Source organism: Rosa chinensis, chromosome 6 (assembly GCF_002994745.2).
Source record: "Rosa chinensis cultivar Old Blush chromosome 6, RchiOBHm-V2, whole genome shotgun sequence".
Taxonomy (NCBI): domain Eukaryota; kingdom Viridiplantae; phylum Streptophyta; class Magnoliopsida; order Rosales; family Rosaceae; genus Rosa; species Rosa chinensis.
This window is the reverse complement of record NC_037093.1, coordinates 24434809-24449248: the sequence shown is the minus strand read 5'-3', so window position 1 is coordinate 24449248 and position 14440 is coordinate 24434809. Positions and strand designations below refer to the sequence as shown.

Below are 14440 nucleotides of genomic sequence, written 5' to 3'. Positions count from 1 at the left end.
TGCATTGTGCAGCTGGAGAGAGGAGTTGAGTGGAACTTGTGTAATTATTTAATTAGGCTGAGGATAAATTTGTCATTTCTATCTAAGTTTGGTTAGTGGGAATAAAAATCTGTTGCTGGGGTAAGTGGGATAGTTTTGGCCAATTTTGGTGCTTTGGATCAAGGGCCCTTAATTAAATCATAAGAGTAATTATGACAATTATAGAATAATAAATTTAAGAAAAAAAAAAAATCCCACAACTTACTTTTGTCTCTCACTTTCTTCTCTCTACAATAACCGTTTCTTCCATTACCTTTTCTTTTTTATTTTAGTTTTTTTAAATAATTGTACATGCAGGCTGATCGAGGTCTGCGTAGTCATCGGCGTCGAGCATCTGTCGGAGTGGAGCAGAAACAGGTTTTCCGGCGGTCTGGGTTGTAGTCCGGTGATTTGGCGACGTCTAGTTCTGGTCTGGAGTCGGATTTCCGGCCTAAGTCTAGCGATGGTGGGGGGAGAGAGAGAGAGAGAGAGAGTCTGAGAGGAGTGTAGTTTATTAATTAAAATGAGGGCAAAACTGTCAATAAATGTTAAAATGGGTAAATGGGAGAAAACAACTCTTAGTGGAGCAAGTGGGCAATTTTTAAGCTCAAATTGTGTAAATAATCAATATTCCTATTTATATTTAGACTTCCTACCATATTTTTGTCATTAAACTTCCAATTTTACCCCTTAATTATTTCTCTTTGTACCTCTTCTTCTGCATACTGCCACAACAATGAATACAAAGCAAATATCCATCGTCATTCACCATTGGAATTACATTCGAGCACAATAAACACATATTTGAGAACCGGAATAGTAAAAAGGGAAGAAAAAAACAGAAATGGATGTTTTTCAAATGAAAAGGCAAAGAACAAAGTTTACACTTTGATCAAGCTTAGTCTCCAAATCCATGGTCGGTTGTCTCAGCAATCGATCAAATTGAAAAAGTATTTGATCATTGCCCAAAAAAACACCTTCCGCAATATATATTATGAGAAATTAAAAGGCACTCTTGAATTGAGAAGAAAGATGAATTAAATTGTTATTTGTAGTGACTTTTTTGAATTTTTTATGAGATTTTCTTTTTTCTAACAGCAAACCAAGTACTTGCGCCGTTTATACTTGGGAAAGAAAATTACCACCCCAGTCAAGACTCCTCTTAACTAGGGACTTGGGGGACTGGAGATAGTCACCGTAGGGAAGTCACGTGCTGAGAATGCTCGCCTTGCACTTTCGATATTTATACCATGACAAACTCCTTACCCAAGAGAACTCTTGACCAGGGATTTGTTGGTGTGTGTGTGTGTGTGTGTGTGTATCCTCCAGGCATAAATATCAGAAGAGCAAGGCTCACTAGCCATTCAGAACAAGACCAATAATGCCCAGACATGATGCTGATACCATACACTGCGGTTTCGAGTAGGCCACACCTGGGCCCACATTGGAAACAAAAGGGTGACAAGCCCAAACCTACACTGTATATACATGCATCTCCTCTCATTCAAGGTGAGCTACCATTCTCCACTTACTCCTACCTTATCTACATTCTTACTAGACCTGTAAATGGACCAGATTTGGAGCGGATCAACCTAAATCCAAATCTGTTTGCTAATAAAAAAATTCAACCTGAACCCGCTCCGTTAACCCTGCGGATTGTTGATAGTTCGATCCAAATCGTATCCACCAGATTAACGGATACTCGATCCGCTAATCCGATCCGTTTATAATTTAAAAAAAAAAAAAATTAAATTAAATAGTAATATTAGATTTATATCATGATACCTCATAAAATATTAAAACATCATGAAGAGTATCATCGAAAGTATAATTACACTATCAAAATGTTCCCTACACCTGATAAATTAAGAGAGAGACGTCAGGAGATATGTGTGAGATTAATTATGCTTCTACAACCTTCTTAACTTTTTGGTAAACTAAACAAAGCCTTTAGCAATAATGCTTCTTGGGTGATAAACAGATGGATTCTGTTTACGAAGACCGTCCCTTAGGTTTTTGCAAAAGAATTGTATTAGAAATTCTTAATATTTTATATTTTTCAAAAATTAATAATGTATTAATAAAAAAAATATTTTATTATTATGAAAACGGACTGGATCATTAACGGATCGGATCGACCTAAATCCGTATTTGATCCGTTAAATAAACGGGTTAAAGGATTCGGATCACTAACGGATCAATAGATCAAAATTTTCAATCCAAACCCGTCTAATAACCACGGATCCGGATCAAAATCCGGTCCATTTACAGGTCTAATTCTTATATGTATCTGACTTAGGCATTGGAAAGTTGAAGGCTGGCTAGCCTAGCTTTCCCTCTGACCTCTGTTCGTGGTTGACAAGTAAGAAACTCGGAGATGGTTGATTTCACGGTCATCCCATTTCTTCCACAGAAACATCTATCACTCAACAAAACCCAGTTGCAAGTCTACCCCTTTTGAGAATACGAGTTCAAGAACGTTGTGCATGCACATAATATTTCCTTAATTAAAGTCAGGAAAGATAAAGATGGGTTCTCAATTTAATCATAAATAATATAAAATCTAGGTTAGACAGCAATTAGGCAGTCAAAGATGGTGAACATAAGAAATGTCAAAGATGTTGATGGAAATATGGTTCTCAGAGAGAGATAGAAGCAAGAGATGATTAGATTATTAACTTTTCTTTTTCATTTTTTTTTTTGTTCACCTGAAGAATATGGGTAAATTAAGATTTCAAAATGTTCAAAAATGTGAGGAGGTCTAGATGTCAATATTAGAGGTCTGAATAGAAGCCCTCCCATAATATCCAAGTATATTGCTTTATAACCTTCGACAACATCCATCACGTTGTTCTACAATTAATTAGCCTAAAACCATTTATCATGTAACAAGAGTTAATTTCTTTTATTCATATTTTGCACATACCTAACCTATAATCTAAATTCCCTCCTCAAATCAACAAGATTCGATGCAACTCTTATGCGGTTGCCCTGCCCTGTTCCCCAACGGCGAGAAAAGTTAGGGTGCAATTTATTCTGGAACCAACTAACCAGAAATGATTTGTTCCAAACAATGTTGCTTGGAATTTAACCTGCAATTGTTGTGTTCCCTCCCAGAGAACAGGCAGTTACAACTCGGAAGAACTTGAATCAGATTATCAAAGTCAAGAAGCTGAAAAGAGACGGGCACAAAAGAGGGTCCACGTTTACAAATCACTTCTTATATCAATCAGTTGGGAACACCAAGTGACAAGCACACAAACAGGAACCAAGAAGTAAACAGAAAACTTGACAACTCATCATCAGGCAACTCCAATAATTGGCATACAGTAATTATTTGTAGTAATAGCCGAAGAATGCAAAAATTATAATCATATATGGTCAATTACGTTCTAATGCAAAATTAATACTCCACATAAACAAACATATTCTACTAAAACGTATCAATTCAACTCCTCACGGTCTAGTTCCAACCTTCAACTTAAAACCTAAAACCTGAAACTCTTCCTCAAGATAAAAAGGAAACTGCAATCAGAAGACGATCTACCACTTGTCAGTACTCAGTACCTCCTGGGGTAGCGATCCATGAACCTACCAGAAGGGCACTCATATGCCAGGTGTCCTCGCCCCCCACAGTTATGACAGATCATCAAGGGGCCCATGCAATCCCTGCTCATATGCCCAAGTTGCTGGCAGTTCCTACATACAATGTCACGATGGTAGCCACCGCCGCTACTGCCGCGAACTCCACCACCACCACCACCACCTCCTCCCCTCTCTGCCAAAACATTGGCTCTGGGGCACTGCCTGGCCACATGCCCAGATACATTGCACATGTTACAGATGGGTTCATTTGGGCAATCACGCGCCAGGTGACCTGTCTTCCTACAGTTGTTGCATGCCTTCTCATTTGTGCAGTCGACTGCAATATGACCCTGCTTGTAGCAGTTGTTGCACAACCTTAAGTCCCCAGGTGGCATTGGGGCAGCAGTGCAGTCTCTAGCACGGTGTCCTGCCTTGCCACAGGTGTGGCAGATGCCTTCATTCGGGCAGTTACTGGCCATGTGACCAGGTTCACGGCAATTCCAACATAGTGACTTTGTGGTACACTCCGAAGCAATGTGCCTACAAATATTTGATGGCAAAGTTACAACAATGTTAATAGAAATTAAAGGCTCCTGAAAACATGCAAGCATCTTAATATTATAGAAAAGAAAATGAAAGATAGAACAAAACACCTGGGTCGTCATTCTAACAGGATAAGAAACAAAACAATTTTATTGAAAAATGGCACAAAAAATTAACCCACCACCCTCACAGAGATTATGCTTAAATGTTAAAGCAGTCTCGAGTGTTTGGAAGATGAGTAACCTCCAGAAAATACCAGAAGCAAAAAAATTGCCCCACAGTAAAGCCGGATAATATTATTTAATTAACCACACATAATTAACACCCCATTCCCTTTCTCATTGAGAAAATATTTAAATGTTAAAGCAGTCCCAAGTGTTTGGAAAATACCAGAAATTAACGCATTGCCCAGCATTAGGAACCGTACATAGATACCTTAAACCTATGGTTTTCCCTTAAATCTTGTTTGCTTATAATAAGAGCGAGAAATACGAAAATTGTAGCACTGGCTGCTGCCTTTTTTCAAAGTGGTAGTGGTAGAGACACTAACTACGGTGGTGGTAAGACATATAAATAGTAGCTGCGGTAATTTCTGGGTTATAAGCATTAATTAACTATCTAATAATGATGGTATTAAAATCTGTAGCGAGGCTGGAACCCCAGGGTCTGGAAGGAAAAAAAAAACAAAAAAAAAGGTTTAATGAAACAAAATGAGATCATACCACATGATGTAAAACCACAATTAAGGATAGTGATGTCCCAAATAAAACCAAAAGTACAAGGTAGAATGAGTTTCCATACCCGGGAAGACCACAATTGTGACAAATTGCAACATTAGGGCATTCTCTAGCAAAATGGCCAGGTCTTTTGCAGTTCTTGCAGAGATTGTCTCGGCTGGCAAGAAAATAACAACACATTATGTGCACTGAACAGAAAATAATGGCTAAATTGCACAAGTTGTAAACTTCCTGAGGTCAGTTACTTATTAACAATGCAGATTAAGAAGAAAAATTCCATAAAATATAATATAAAGGTAGCATTGAATCCAGCACTCAGAGTGAACTACCAGCAAGCCTGTTGGAGCTCAGAGAAAGAGAGAGCAAAACAAGGTCCCAATATCACACCCATAGGAGAACTGGATATGCTATTGAATGGTTTATGGGTGGGGTAAGGCACTTTTATATGCTAAACCAAAATAAAACAAAACACCAGTCATTCAATTGTGAAGAACAGAAATGGCCAAATGTCATATGTTTTCCTCATCAAGAACAAAGCTGTAATCACATAAAGGACTGCAAAACTGAAAATTCACAAATATGAAACTAAACATACCATGCACTCAGAAAGTATTTAAAAAAAGCACATCATATCTATACAAATTGTAGGTTCCACCGACAGAGACAAAGTTGCCTCTAGAACCAAGATGAATTTGTAGATAAAACAAGATATTTGTATCTGAAAACTTACTAAGCTCTAAATGTAGAAAAAAACGAAGCCGTTATTCTGCAGAGGCAAATTTATGATTTATAAACTTTAAAAGGTCTTCAAAGGCAGTATTGAAGCAGAGATCTAACACAACACATACAGTTGATAGCAAGACTACAGACCATCTCCGATCAAGACATATTGAGAGATAATCTTCTCCTTACCAACCCACATATATAAAGACAATAGAAGAAATCAAATAATGGTCAAAAGCTAGTAAACCTGAAACCACCACCCCGACGACCATCTCTCCTGTAAGGTGCATCACGATAGGAAAAGCGATCAGAACGGATCTTACGATCCTTAGGGCTCCTGCTCCTGCTCCTGCTTAGGCTCCTGCTGTCTGAACTCATGTTAAATTTCTTATTATGACCTAGCTCCACTGATTTGAGGAAAAAAAACACCACCACAACCACCACTGCCTCCTCCCTGTCCACATCACAACCACACCCACATTACAACCACACCCAATATCCATGACGTAAAACCAAACCAACGACATTCCTTCATAACAGAAATCACCAAATCCCAGAAAAGCACAGAAAATTTCAATATGCGACCCATCTCATAAGAATTAAATACAACCGCACTTGAACCCATATGCTAAATGCTCAGACCCTCAACCACCCACATCCTTCAAAAATAAATGTCTAAGCATCCGGTGCAAACAACCAGGCATTCCAATTATTGCTCAAGCCTACAAACATACTCTACGTGAACTCCAAGTTCTCAAACCACCTCAACAGATTGAGGTCATTTAATAATAACCTGAACCGGTGGGGAAAAAAACATAACGAAAAGGAGCAATTGGTTCCTCATTGGAAAAATAGGTGTGTTTATAGTTACAGGTTGGAATAAAGAAAACATGCTCTAGCAACTATAGGAGTTATCCATCTGATAATGAATGGAAACTTAGAAAGGCCTGTTTTAGAGAGACAAAGACAACAAGTGAACTGGAAACATCTCCCCAATTTCAGAAACTGCAGCCATCACAAACATCCACCCTGCTCCAATAAGTTTATGACATCAAGACTTTATCGAAAAGGAACATCGAGAGTAAACACGGAGACTTCAGAGAGTTTATCATGAATATAAACACAGCCACTATTAGGATTGCAGCTTCAGATCGTAACCCTTTTTTAGGAAAGAATAGAATAAATGTCTGGATAACAAACAATCAATCTTTGCTATTGCATGATAAATCCTTTTTGCTATCCATACAAGAAACAGAAAACCCCTTTTATAACCTCTCCTATCCACTACTCATAGGGAACACCGCCTTTTTGAGAATTTACTTCTGCATTGGCCCCACAATAAGATCATAGTCATGCAAAGATTTAGAAGTGGCTGATGAAACTATCAACAGGAAAAAAAAATGATGGATAGAGGCACTACTTTAAGAAAATAATAAAAAAGATATTAGTCAAAAGAAAATACTAAAGAGAAAAGGAGAAAGGAGGAGATGATCTTAAAACAGTTCCAAATTATAGTAAATATGTTCTGTCTTAACATTATATTCAACAATGGTGAATGCGCGGGTTTTCAAACCAAAATACTCATATGAATATCTGGGGAAATATTGTTCCCGAATGTTTTGATAACATCGAACATCTACTGGTGGTTAATAATTGTGAGATTTCCCTTACAATCATCAATGAGTCAATAACCACTCAACCATACTTAAAACTGAAAACAACCAAACCAACGCTAGAAGAAACAACATAGAGAACACTAAAAAGTATTGAGTAATGCAGATGTTTTTAGGTCAGCAACAGTAAGAAGCGGAACCTATAAAAGAAACAGACACTCATGCACTTACATATATGACCTAAAACAGGGTTCAATACTTCGAACTCTGAAGGAAACATCCAGCTTTGGACAGCCTTGAACATCACATAAGTGGAAGCCAAGGCTTCAACATTTGTAACTTACCATATCAAAGCACTGTATACGAACCGCAACTAATGAACTATATAGTCAAAATTTTCCAGTGGCACATTGCTAGTCCAAAGCTGAATAAATCCCACGGCGCAAATACTTCCTCAAAAGATAAATTTATAGTCATTCTTCATAAATAATTTGCATGATTCTTGGCCAAAAAAAAACAAATACTGTTTGGTCCATTAATGACCAATTTGTACAAGTAATGCATATTCAATCGTCACCTCATAAATGCTCATGTACATGGATAATTCTAGAAATAATCACGGATACAGATTAAAACACAGAGATGCTAAAAAGCTTAAATACGCTCTCAATTAAATTAGAGTGAAGAGAGAGAGAGAGAGGAGTGAGAACCTACCTGGAAAAGAGAGCGAAGAAGGCGCCTGGCGTCGAAGGTGACGGCGTTGCGGAGAAGCGGGCGAGGACTGTCGCGGCGGAGAGAAGCTTCGGGTAGTCGCGAAAATCAGAAAGAACCCTAGGTCCCTCTTTCTCTATTGTTCGCGAACTGAGAGAGAGAGCGAGAGATTAAAAGAATGTGGCCGGTTTGGCTATGCACCTTTTGCAAATTACGAACTTGACCCTTGATGTTTCCGAAATTTCAATTGAACCCCGACTTTTGAAAAAGTACACGGACACGTGAATAATTGACAATATTACCCTCCTCGCGTCTCTCACCTCTGAAATAGAACAAGATGCTTCTTCTTTTTTCAGAGCAGTCTGCAGAGGCTTCACGGCGAGCTTTGGAACCACGTAAGGGCAAGCGGCGGCGGAGCAGAAACACAAATGCAAGTGCTCCCTGAGGAAATCGGCGAGGTCGGTCCATCGCAAAGCCTTCGCAAATCCGATGAACGCTTTCTGAGTGGAGGTGGTGATCGTGATCGTGATCGTGATTAGTATTTGAAGCAACGCGCGCTGCTGTTATCTATATAGACATGGCGACAGATTTGCATACTGTCAATGGCGGTGGTTGAGTAGATGAGCGTGGTGATTGGGGATTGTGATTCAAATTGGATAGTTTCGGGTTTCCATTTTTGGCTGAATTTACAGGTTCGAAGATCGGAGAGGGAGTTGGAGATTTTGAAAGCGGGAAGCATTGTGAGAGCAACTGAAAGAGAGACTTTCAGTTCTGGCCTTCTTGGGGTTAATTAATTTGGGCCCCGGTTGGGAGTGGCGACATGTCGCGCACACTATGAGCTCATTTTGGAAGCAACAAACACGGGCCGTTGATTCGTCGTTTGAGGGAGGGAAAGGACAACTCTACCCTTTAAAAACTTCATGTAGGGTGGGGTTAATGCTGTCGGTGATTCTGTGTGTGTATATATATGTTGGGTTGAGATAAAAACTTCATATATTAATTTGATATTTTTGAAATTTGAGATACGTTGGCGACGAAAAATTTCAAAGGGGAATTTAGCTTGCCAATGAATTTTGACTGGAGCAGGAGCTGATTGGGAATGATCGAGAAGCTTCCTTAGAGCGTTGACTCGAAGTTTGACCATCGGCCCAAAGAGGAGGGGGGTACCTACAGAAAACCCTCTGATGCCTAAGTCAATACGTTTCTTAGTCGATTCTAGTAAGAGGAATCAGAATGGGTGGTTCACCTTGACGTCGGGCCGTCTTTATATAGGCGATGACTTACTTGGAGGACAAGCCTCCATTACTCCCGCTTTTACGGTCGCATTTACTTTCACACTTATGATGATAATCATTGCTGCATTGACGACGGTTAATCATAACCCATTTATGAAGGTCATTCATCGTGCATTCATAACCGTAATCATTGCGTATAGTTATTATAGTAATAATCGCCGCATTCATGACTGAAATTTAACGCCACACTAATTACGGAGTTAATCGCCTTAATTGCAGGCCCAGAAAAAGTTGACCACTCCCACAAGAGATGATCGAATATTATTATTGAGCTAAAGTTCGGACACGGTTTGTGATTTTCACCCTAATAATAATATGACCTCAAGAGCGGTACCATTGATTCACAAAATGGTGGAGACAGGGTTTCTCTGCCCATCCATTAACTATGGAATTGGTTGTTGATTTTCTGTCTAAGGATAAAGTATTTTGTTGGCATTCATCAACAAGTCCATTATGAGGTTAGTTTTCATTTTTGAACAGTTAACTTTGAAACTTCTGGTTTTCTGAAAGCGTGGATATATGATACATTTATATTTGCAAGGTCAATTTGTGGTTTAGGCCCTAGTTTATGTATTTTAGTCTTATCAAAGCTTGTGCCTTTTATCCCCGCAGTACCCATCTTGCTGCTAATTTTCTACCATACTTTACCTCCTCTCCTTGCAATTCTAGTGCTGGTAATGTTGCTATCTGAGTATTACAATTTTCTTTTCTTTGTTTCTAGTTCTCATACAGTGTTGTAATCATGATGGTTTTTTTGCCAAATAAATTGCTTGTTCATTAGTAGGAAACTTGTGAGTTTGGCTGTTTGTTAGGATTAGAAGCATCACTGCCATTGAATGCTTGTTTTTTTTTTCCCTCTCTTTTGCCCTCTGTATCATTCTTTTTCATTTTGAAAGTTATGCAAGGAGTTTAAATCACAATGTGTCACATTCTATTGATAGGAAACACCACTGCCATTTTGTGCTTTTTTTTTTTCCTTCTTCCTTTGTCTTAATCTTTATATTGTGAGTAATGTGGATCAGTTCAAATCAGATTCTGTAATGTAAAATCAATAGAAAAAAAATTCTATAAACTGTGATAGAGTAGACTTGCTAGTTATCCCAATTGAAGGATCAAGCATTTCCTTGCCAAAGCTAGCCCCTTCTCATTGCTTTGTGAATGTAATGAGTATATGTTGGCTCATATTTGTAGCTTTTTGGAGGGCAATATTATTCAGAAATAACTAAGTTGGTGAATTGAGCGGAACATTCCGAGTTAAACTATAATGTTGCTAGCTGTGAATTAACTTTCAGAGTTGGGGCGTTTTATATGCAGAATGCATAGTTGTCATGTCTAAATTTCAATTTTCTTGTCAATGGAAACTTAACCTAAGTGATAGTTGCTAACTTGCATCTGCAAAGAACTAGGTGAACCTGGCTTCATTGTTTTTATTATTCAATGAGGTCAATGTGGACTTGCAAAAAGCAGAAGAAAAAAAAATTCAGTTTTAATGAGAAGTTATCTTGTTAATACTTGTTGCTCCCTATTGATGCTCTTTATTGGATCAATTTTTGTTTCAACAGTAAGAAAGCTGGTGAAGATGTGCAGTTGTTCAAAGAAAATTGAAAAATGTTCCAGTCTTGGCTTCAACTAGTAATTTACTGATACTCATTACTAATCAAATAAAATGTCAAGAGAAAAAGTAATTCTCCTATTGCTGCTTGCTTTAATAAGTACATGGATTCAGATTATGCAGGGAGCTCCAGAGGAGAAATACTTTGAATAGATTAAATTAGTGTCCAAGTGCTTGCCATAGTCCCATTTCTGGAGCTTCTCGAATTAAGATTATAATAGTCAGCTCTGCTATTGCATATTGAGCCTCCCAGAGCTATAAGATCAAGAGCTGAGCTGCTTTCACTCCTGATCGTAAAGAATGATCAAACAATAAGGATCTACAGGAACCTTCTGCACTTGAAAAGGGGACCTACAAGCTGAGATGATCTAAACTATACCATACCCTCAATGAGCTAGATGATTTTGAGAAGTTGAAAGCCGTTGGATCAACTTTAACGCTTTTTCTCAAGTTTCAAGATACCATCACAAAGATGCATTAGAGAGCACTTTGTTTCAGTGGCGCTGTCCTGTGAGTAATTGCAGGCTCTGCAAGCAAAGTTGAACACAAATTTACATATGGTACAAGGTCGTGCATCTGGGAGGGCCAAGGAAAGCCTTAAGCGGTTTAATGTGGCATCGTTTTCAGTGTTCGCTTATTGTTGTCACTGTTTCCTAGACTGGCTTGGCTTATGTCTGCACTAAAGATTACACTAAGAAGGGGAGTGTATATGCTCCTGATTTTGAAGGGATAGAGGAAGACAGAAAAGATGAATTTGATCTAATCCTGAAACTGAAAAGGCAAGGCGAGCTTGTATCGAGGAAGACTTTCTTTTCATCTTTAGTTATCTAATATATTTGTGAATTCAAGTGAAAAATTTAATGTTAATGAAAATGATGTAATTGATGTTGTGACAGTGGAACCTGTTCAGCTTTCAGTGTATCAGATGTGTCACTGGCAGGGCCGGCCCTGAGGGTTGCAGCCTGAGGCTGCCGTCTCAGGCCACCGGTTTCGGGGGGCCTCGAAGGATTCAGTTCAGTATATATGTCATGTATAGGATATATATTTAATTTTGCTTTGAGAACCACGTTGTGTAAAGTTGCTCCAGCGGAAACTCTGCCTGTCAGTATCTTTGTCAACCAAGGTTCGACTCCCTCTCACCCCTTTTGCTTCTTTTTCTCTTTTTAATCAGTTAAACCAATTTTCCTTGGGCCCAACGAACCTTTTCCCAACTGATCCCCTTCCTTCCCCATATGAAAAATGACCCAAATTAAACCCTATATAAAAAAATATATATATCTTTAAGTATGAATAAAAATTCATATAAACTTGTTTTATTTTTCATTATATATTTATTTTTAATTAAAACACATTATTTTGTACTGTTATTTGGCACAAATATATATATATATATATATATATATGGAGATCGAGGGCCACATTTTAATTATTCGCCTCGAGCTGTTAAAATCTCAGGATCGGCCCTGGTCACTGGGTGAGCTGTGCTTTTCAGCGATTCAGATGTTCTTGAGCAACAAGGTAATAAGTGCTTAGAAAGCACATGGCAGCTACTGGATAGTAATATTTGTCTCCTCACTTTCAGAAGAGGGCAAACCAAATGGATGTTCAATGAGCATGCATCAAGTCCAAATGTAAGTTTGTAGGTGCTTCATATTTTTGATTCTCTCTCTCTCTCTCTCTCTCTCTCTCTCTCTCTATATATATATATATATGAAAAACTGAGAAAGATTTAAATAAAAATGTGAAACAGTACGTACAATAAGTAAACTTGCATTCCATTTATCAAGTAACATAGAATTCGATCAACTGATCTAATGGTAAAGTTGACATTCGGCTTGGCCTTTGCATAAAAGGTCTTCCAACCAACATGCAGCTCAATTATGAGGTTTGGTTGGATACTTTATCTTATTTTAATACCAAAAATTTGAGTTGAAAACTCTATGTTTGAGCTTGAAACCCTTGATTACTAATCTTTTCCTGGCACTCAGCATATAAAGCTCTAGTGATAACTTCATAAACCTTGAGCTTGTAATTAGATTTTAAATAACTTTTTTCTTTGCATATTTTAATGAGATACATCATCTTATTGTCCAGCATTTGATATATATGTTGCAGATGATCCCTAAGTAAACATTTGAAAAAACAAAAAATTAAAAAAACAACGGAATTAGCCTTCCGGAAATGGGTTGGAGTTGTAGCTTAAGAAAGGTTAGGGAAGCCTTGAAATCTTGTGGTAGATCATCATAACTCAAAATAACATGCAGTCAATCAGAATAGTACGTAGTAACGATATTCATGGGATGATGTTACTAATAGATTATGCAATCTGCATGTCTATTGTATCTGTGGCTTTATATATTTGCAGACAGATTATGAGAATATGATTTTGCAAATTAAATTTCAAACATCTGCTGAGGTTATGAGAAAATGATTTTAAATTTTGCATTTTTATCTTTTGCATATCTGGCAATAGGGAGTTGATGAATTTTAGACATTTTGTCTTGTATTTGCAGCCTCGCCTTTTATCCTTCTTATCCTGAAGTGGGAGTTTGGGTTGTCCAGGGTTCTGGATTTATTCTTAAAAGTCCTTTTTCAGTTTCTTGTTGGATACCCACTTAAACCATCCTATCTTTGGTCCCCGGAAGTTCATTTGAAGTTGAGGGTGCAAATATGAGACAAAATGTCTGAAAATTCTATTGCTAATATGCTGGTTGGACAAAATCAAGGCTGTGAATCTGTGACATGCGTCAAAAGTAAGGCTGTAATTAATCTCTTAGTTATATTCACATTAGTTAATTTTTAGATTACGTTATATGTGAACAGTTAAAGTTCTAAAGATTCTAAGAACTATTATGTCTTATAGAATTTTGACAAGAGCCTTGCCTCAGCGACTTGATCAATTAGTTCTCTTAATTGATAATGACTTACTAATGAAAGAAACCAGAGTTACACAATGTCAATACCTTGGTAGGAATATCCCCAAAGAAAACACATAAAATTTCTGAGCATAGTTGCTTCTAAGAAATTAGGAATTTCCGAGCGTAGCCGCTTCAAAGAAATTTAATTCCAAGAGGTATTGGATTAGATCGAAACAATGACATAAGTGGTCGATCATAAATTCTCTACAAACTCTAAGTTTGGAGATCTCAACAAGCTCCAAGCTTGGAGTGAGCACGAACCCCCACAGTTCGGCTTAATTAGGTCTCCCCTATGATGAAGAAAGCGGGGTAGAAAAAGAGAGGTTGCAAGTCCCTGAGAAAAGAAGAGAAAAAGAATAAAAACTTCAAAAACGGGAACTTTTAGAAAAACATATATACCTCTTAGGATTGCAGAACGTATTTGGTCCTTGTTGTAGGATTGGAGACGAGCTTCAGTCCTAGTGCAAGCAAGCAGACTTGTAGGATTGCAGCGTGGTCGCGAAGTCGCGGGGGTCGAGGAATCACAGCAGAGTCGCTGGGTCGCAGGGTCTTGGATCTGCGAGCCGCTGGGTCGCGTTCGAGCGAGCGTGAGAGCAGGCTAGCGCACACGGGTGCAGCGAGGCTAACCTGGTAGGGTTAGCATTGAGTTGCAAAGTAGGGGCTACTGCAGGGGCTGTTGCAGGGC

General features: G+C 38.2%; 1 protein-coding gene across 1 annotated transcript; it reads right to left on the bottom strand.

Annotated features, from left to right (window-relative positions):
* Positions 1-3294: 3294 nt before the first annotated feature.
* Positions 3295-8486, bottom strand: LOC112172161 (zinc finger protein GIS2). Its single transcript, XM_024309385.2, has 4 exons — positions 7934-8486; positions 5854-6060; positions 4948-5040; positions 3295-4143 (listed from the first exon to the last, which is right to left on the bottom strand). The coding sequence occupies exons 2-4, from the start codon at positions 5982-5984 to the stop codon at positions 3579-3581; spliced, it is 789 nt and encodes a 262-aa protein (XP_024165153.1). The 5' UTR covers positions 5985-6060; positions 7934-8486; the 3' UTR covers positions 3295-3578.
* Positions 8487-14440: the final 5954 nt, after the last annotated feature.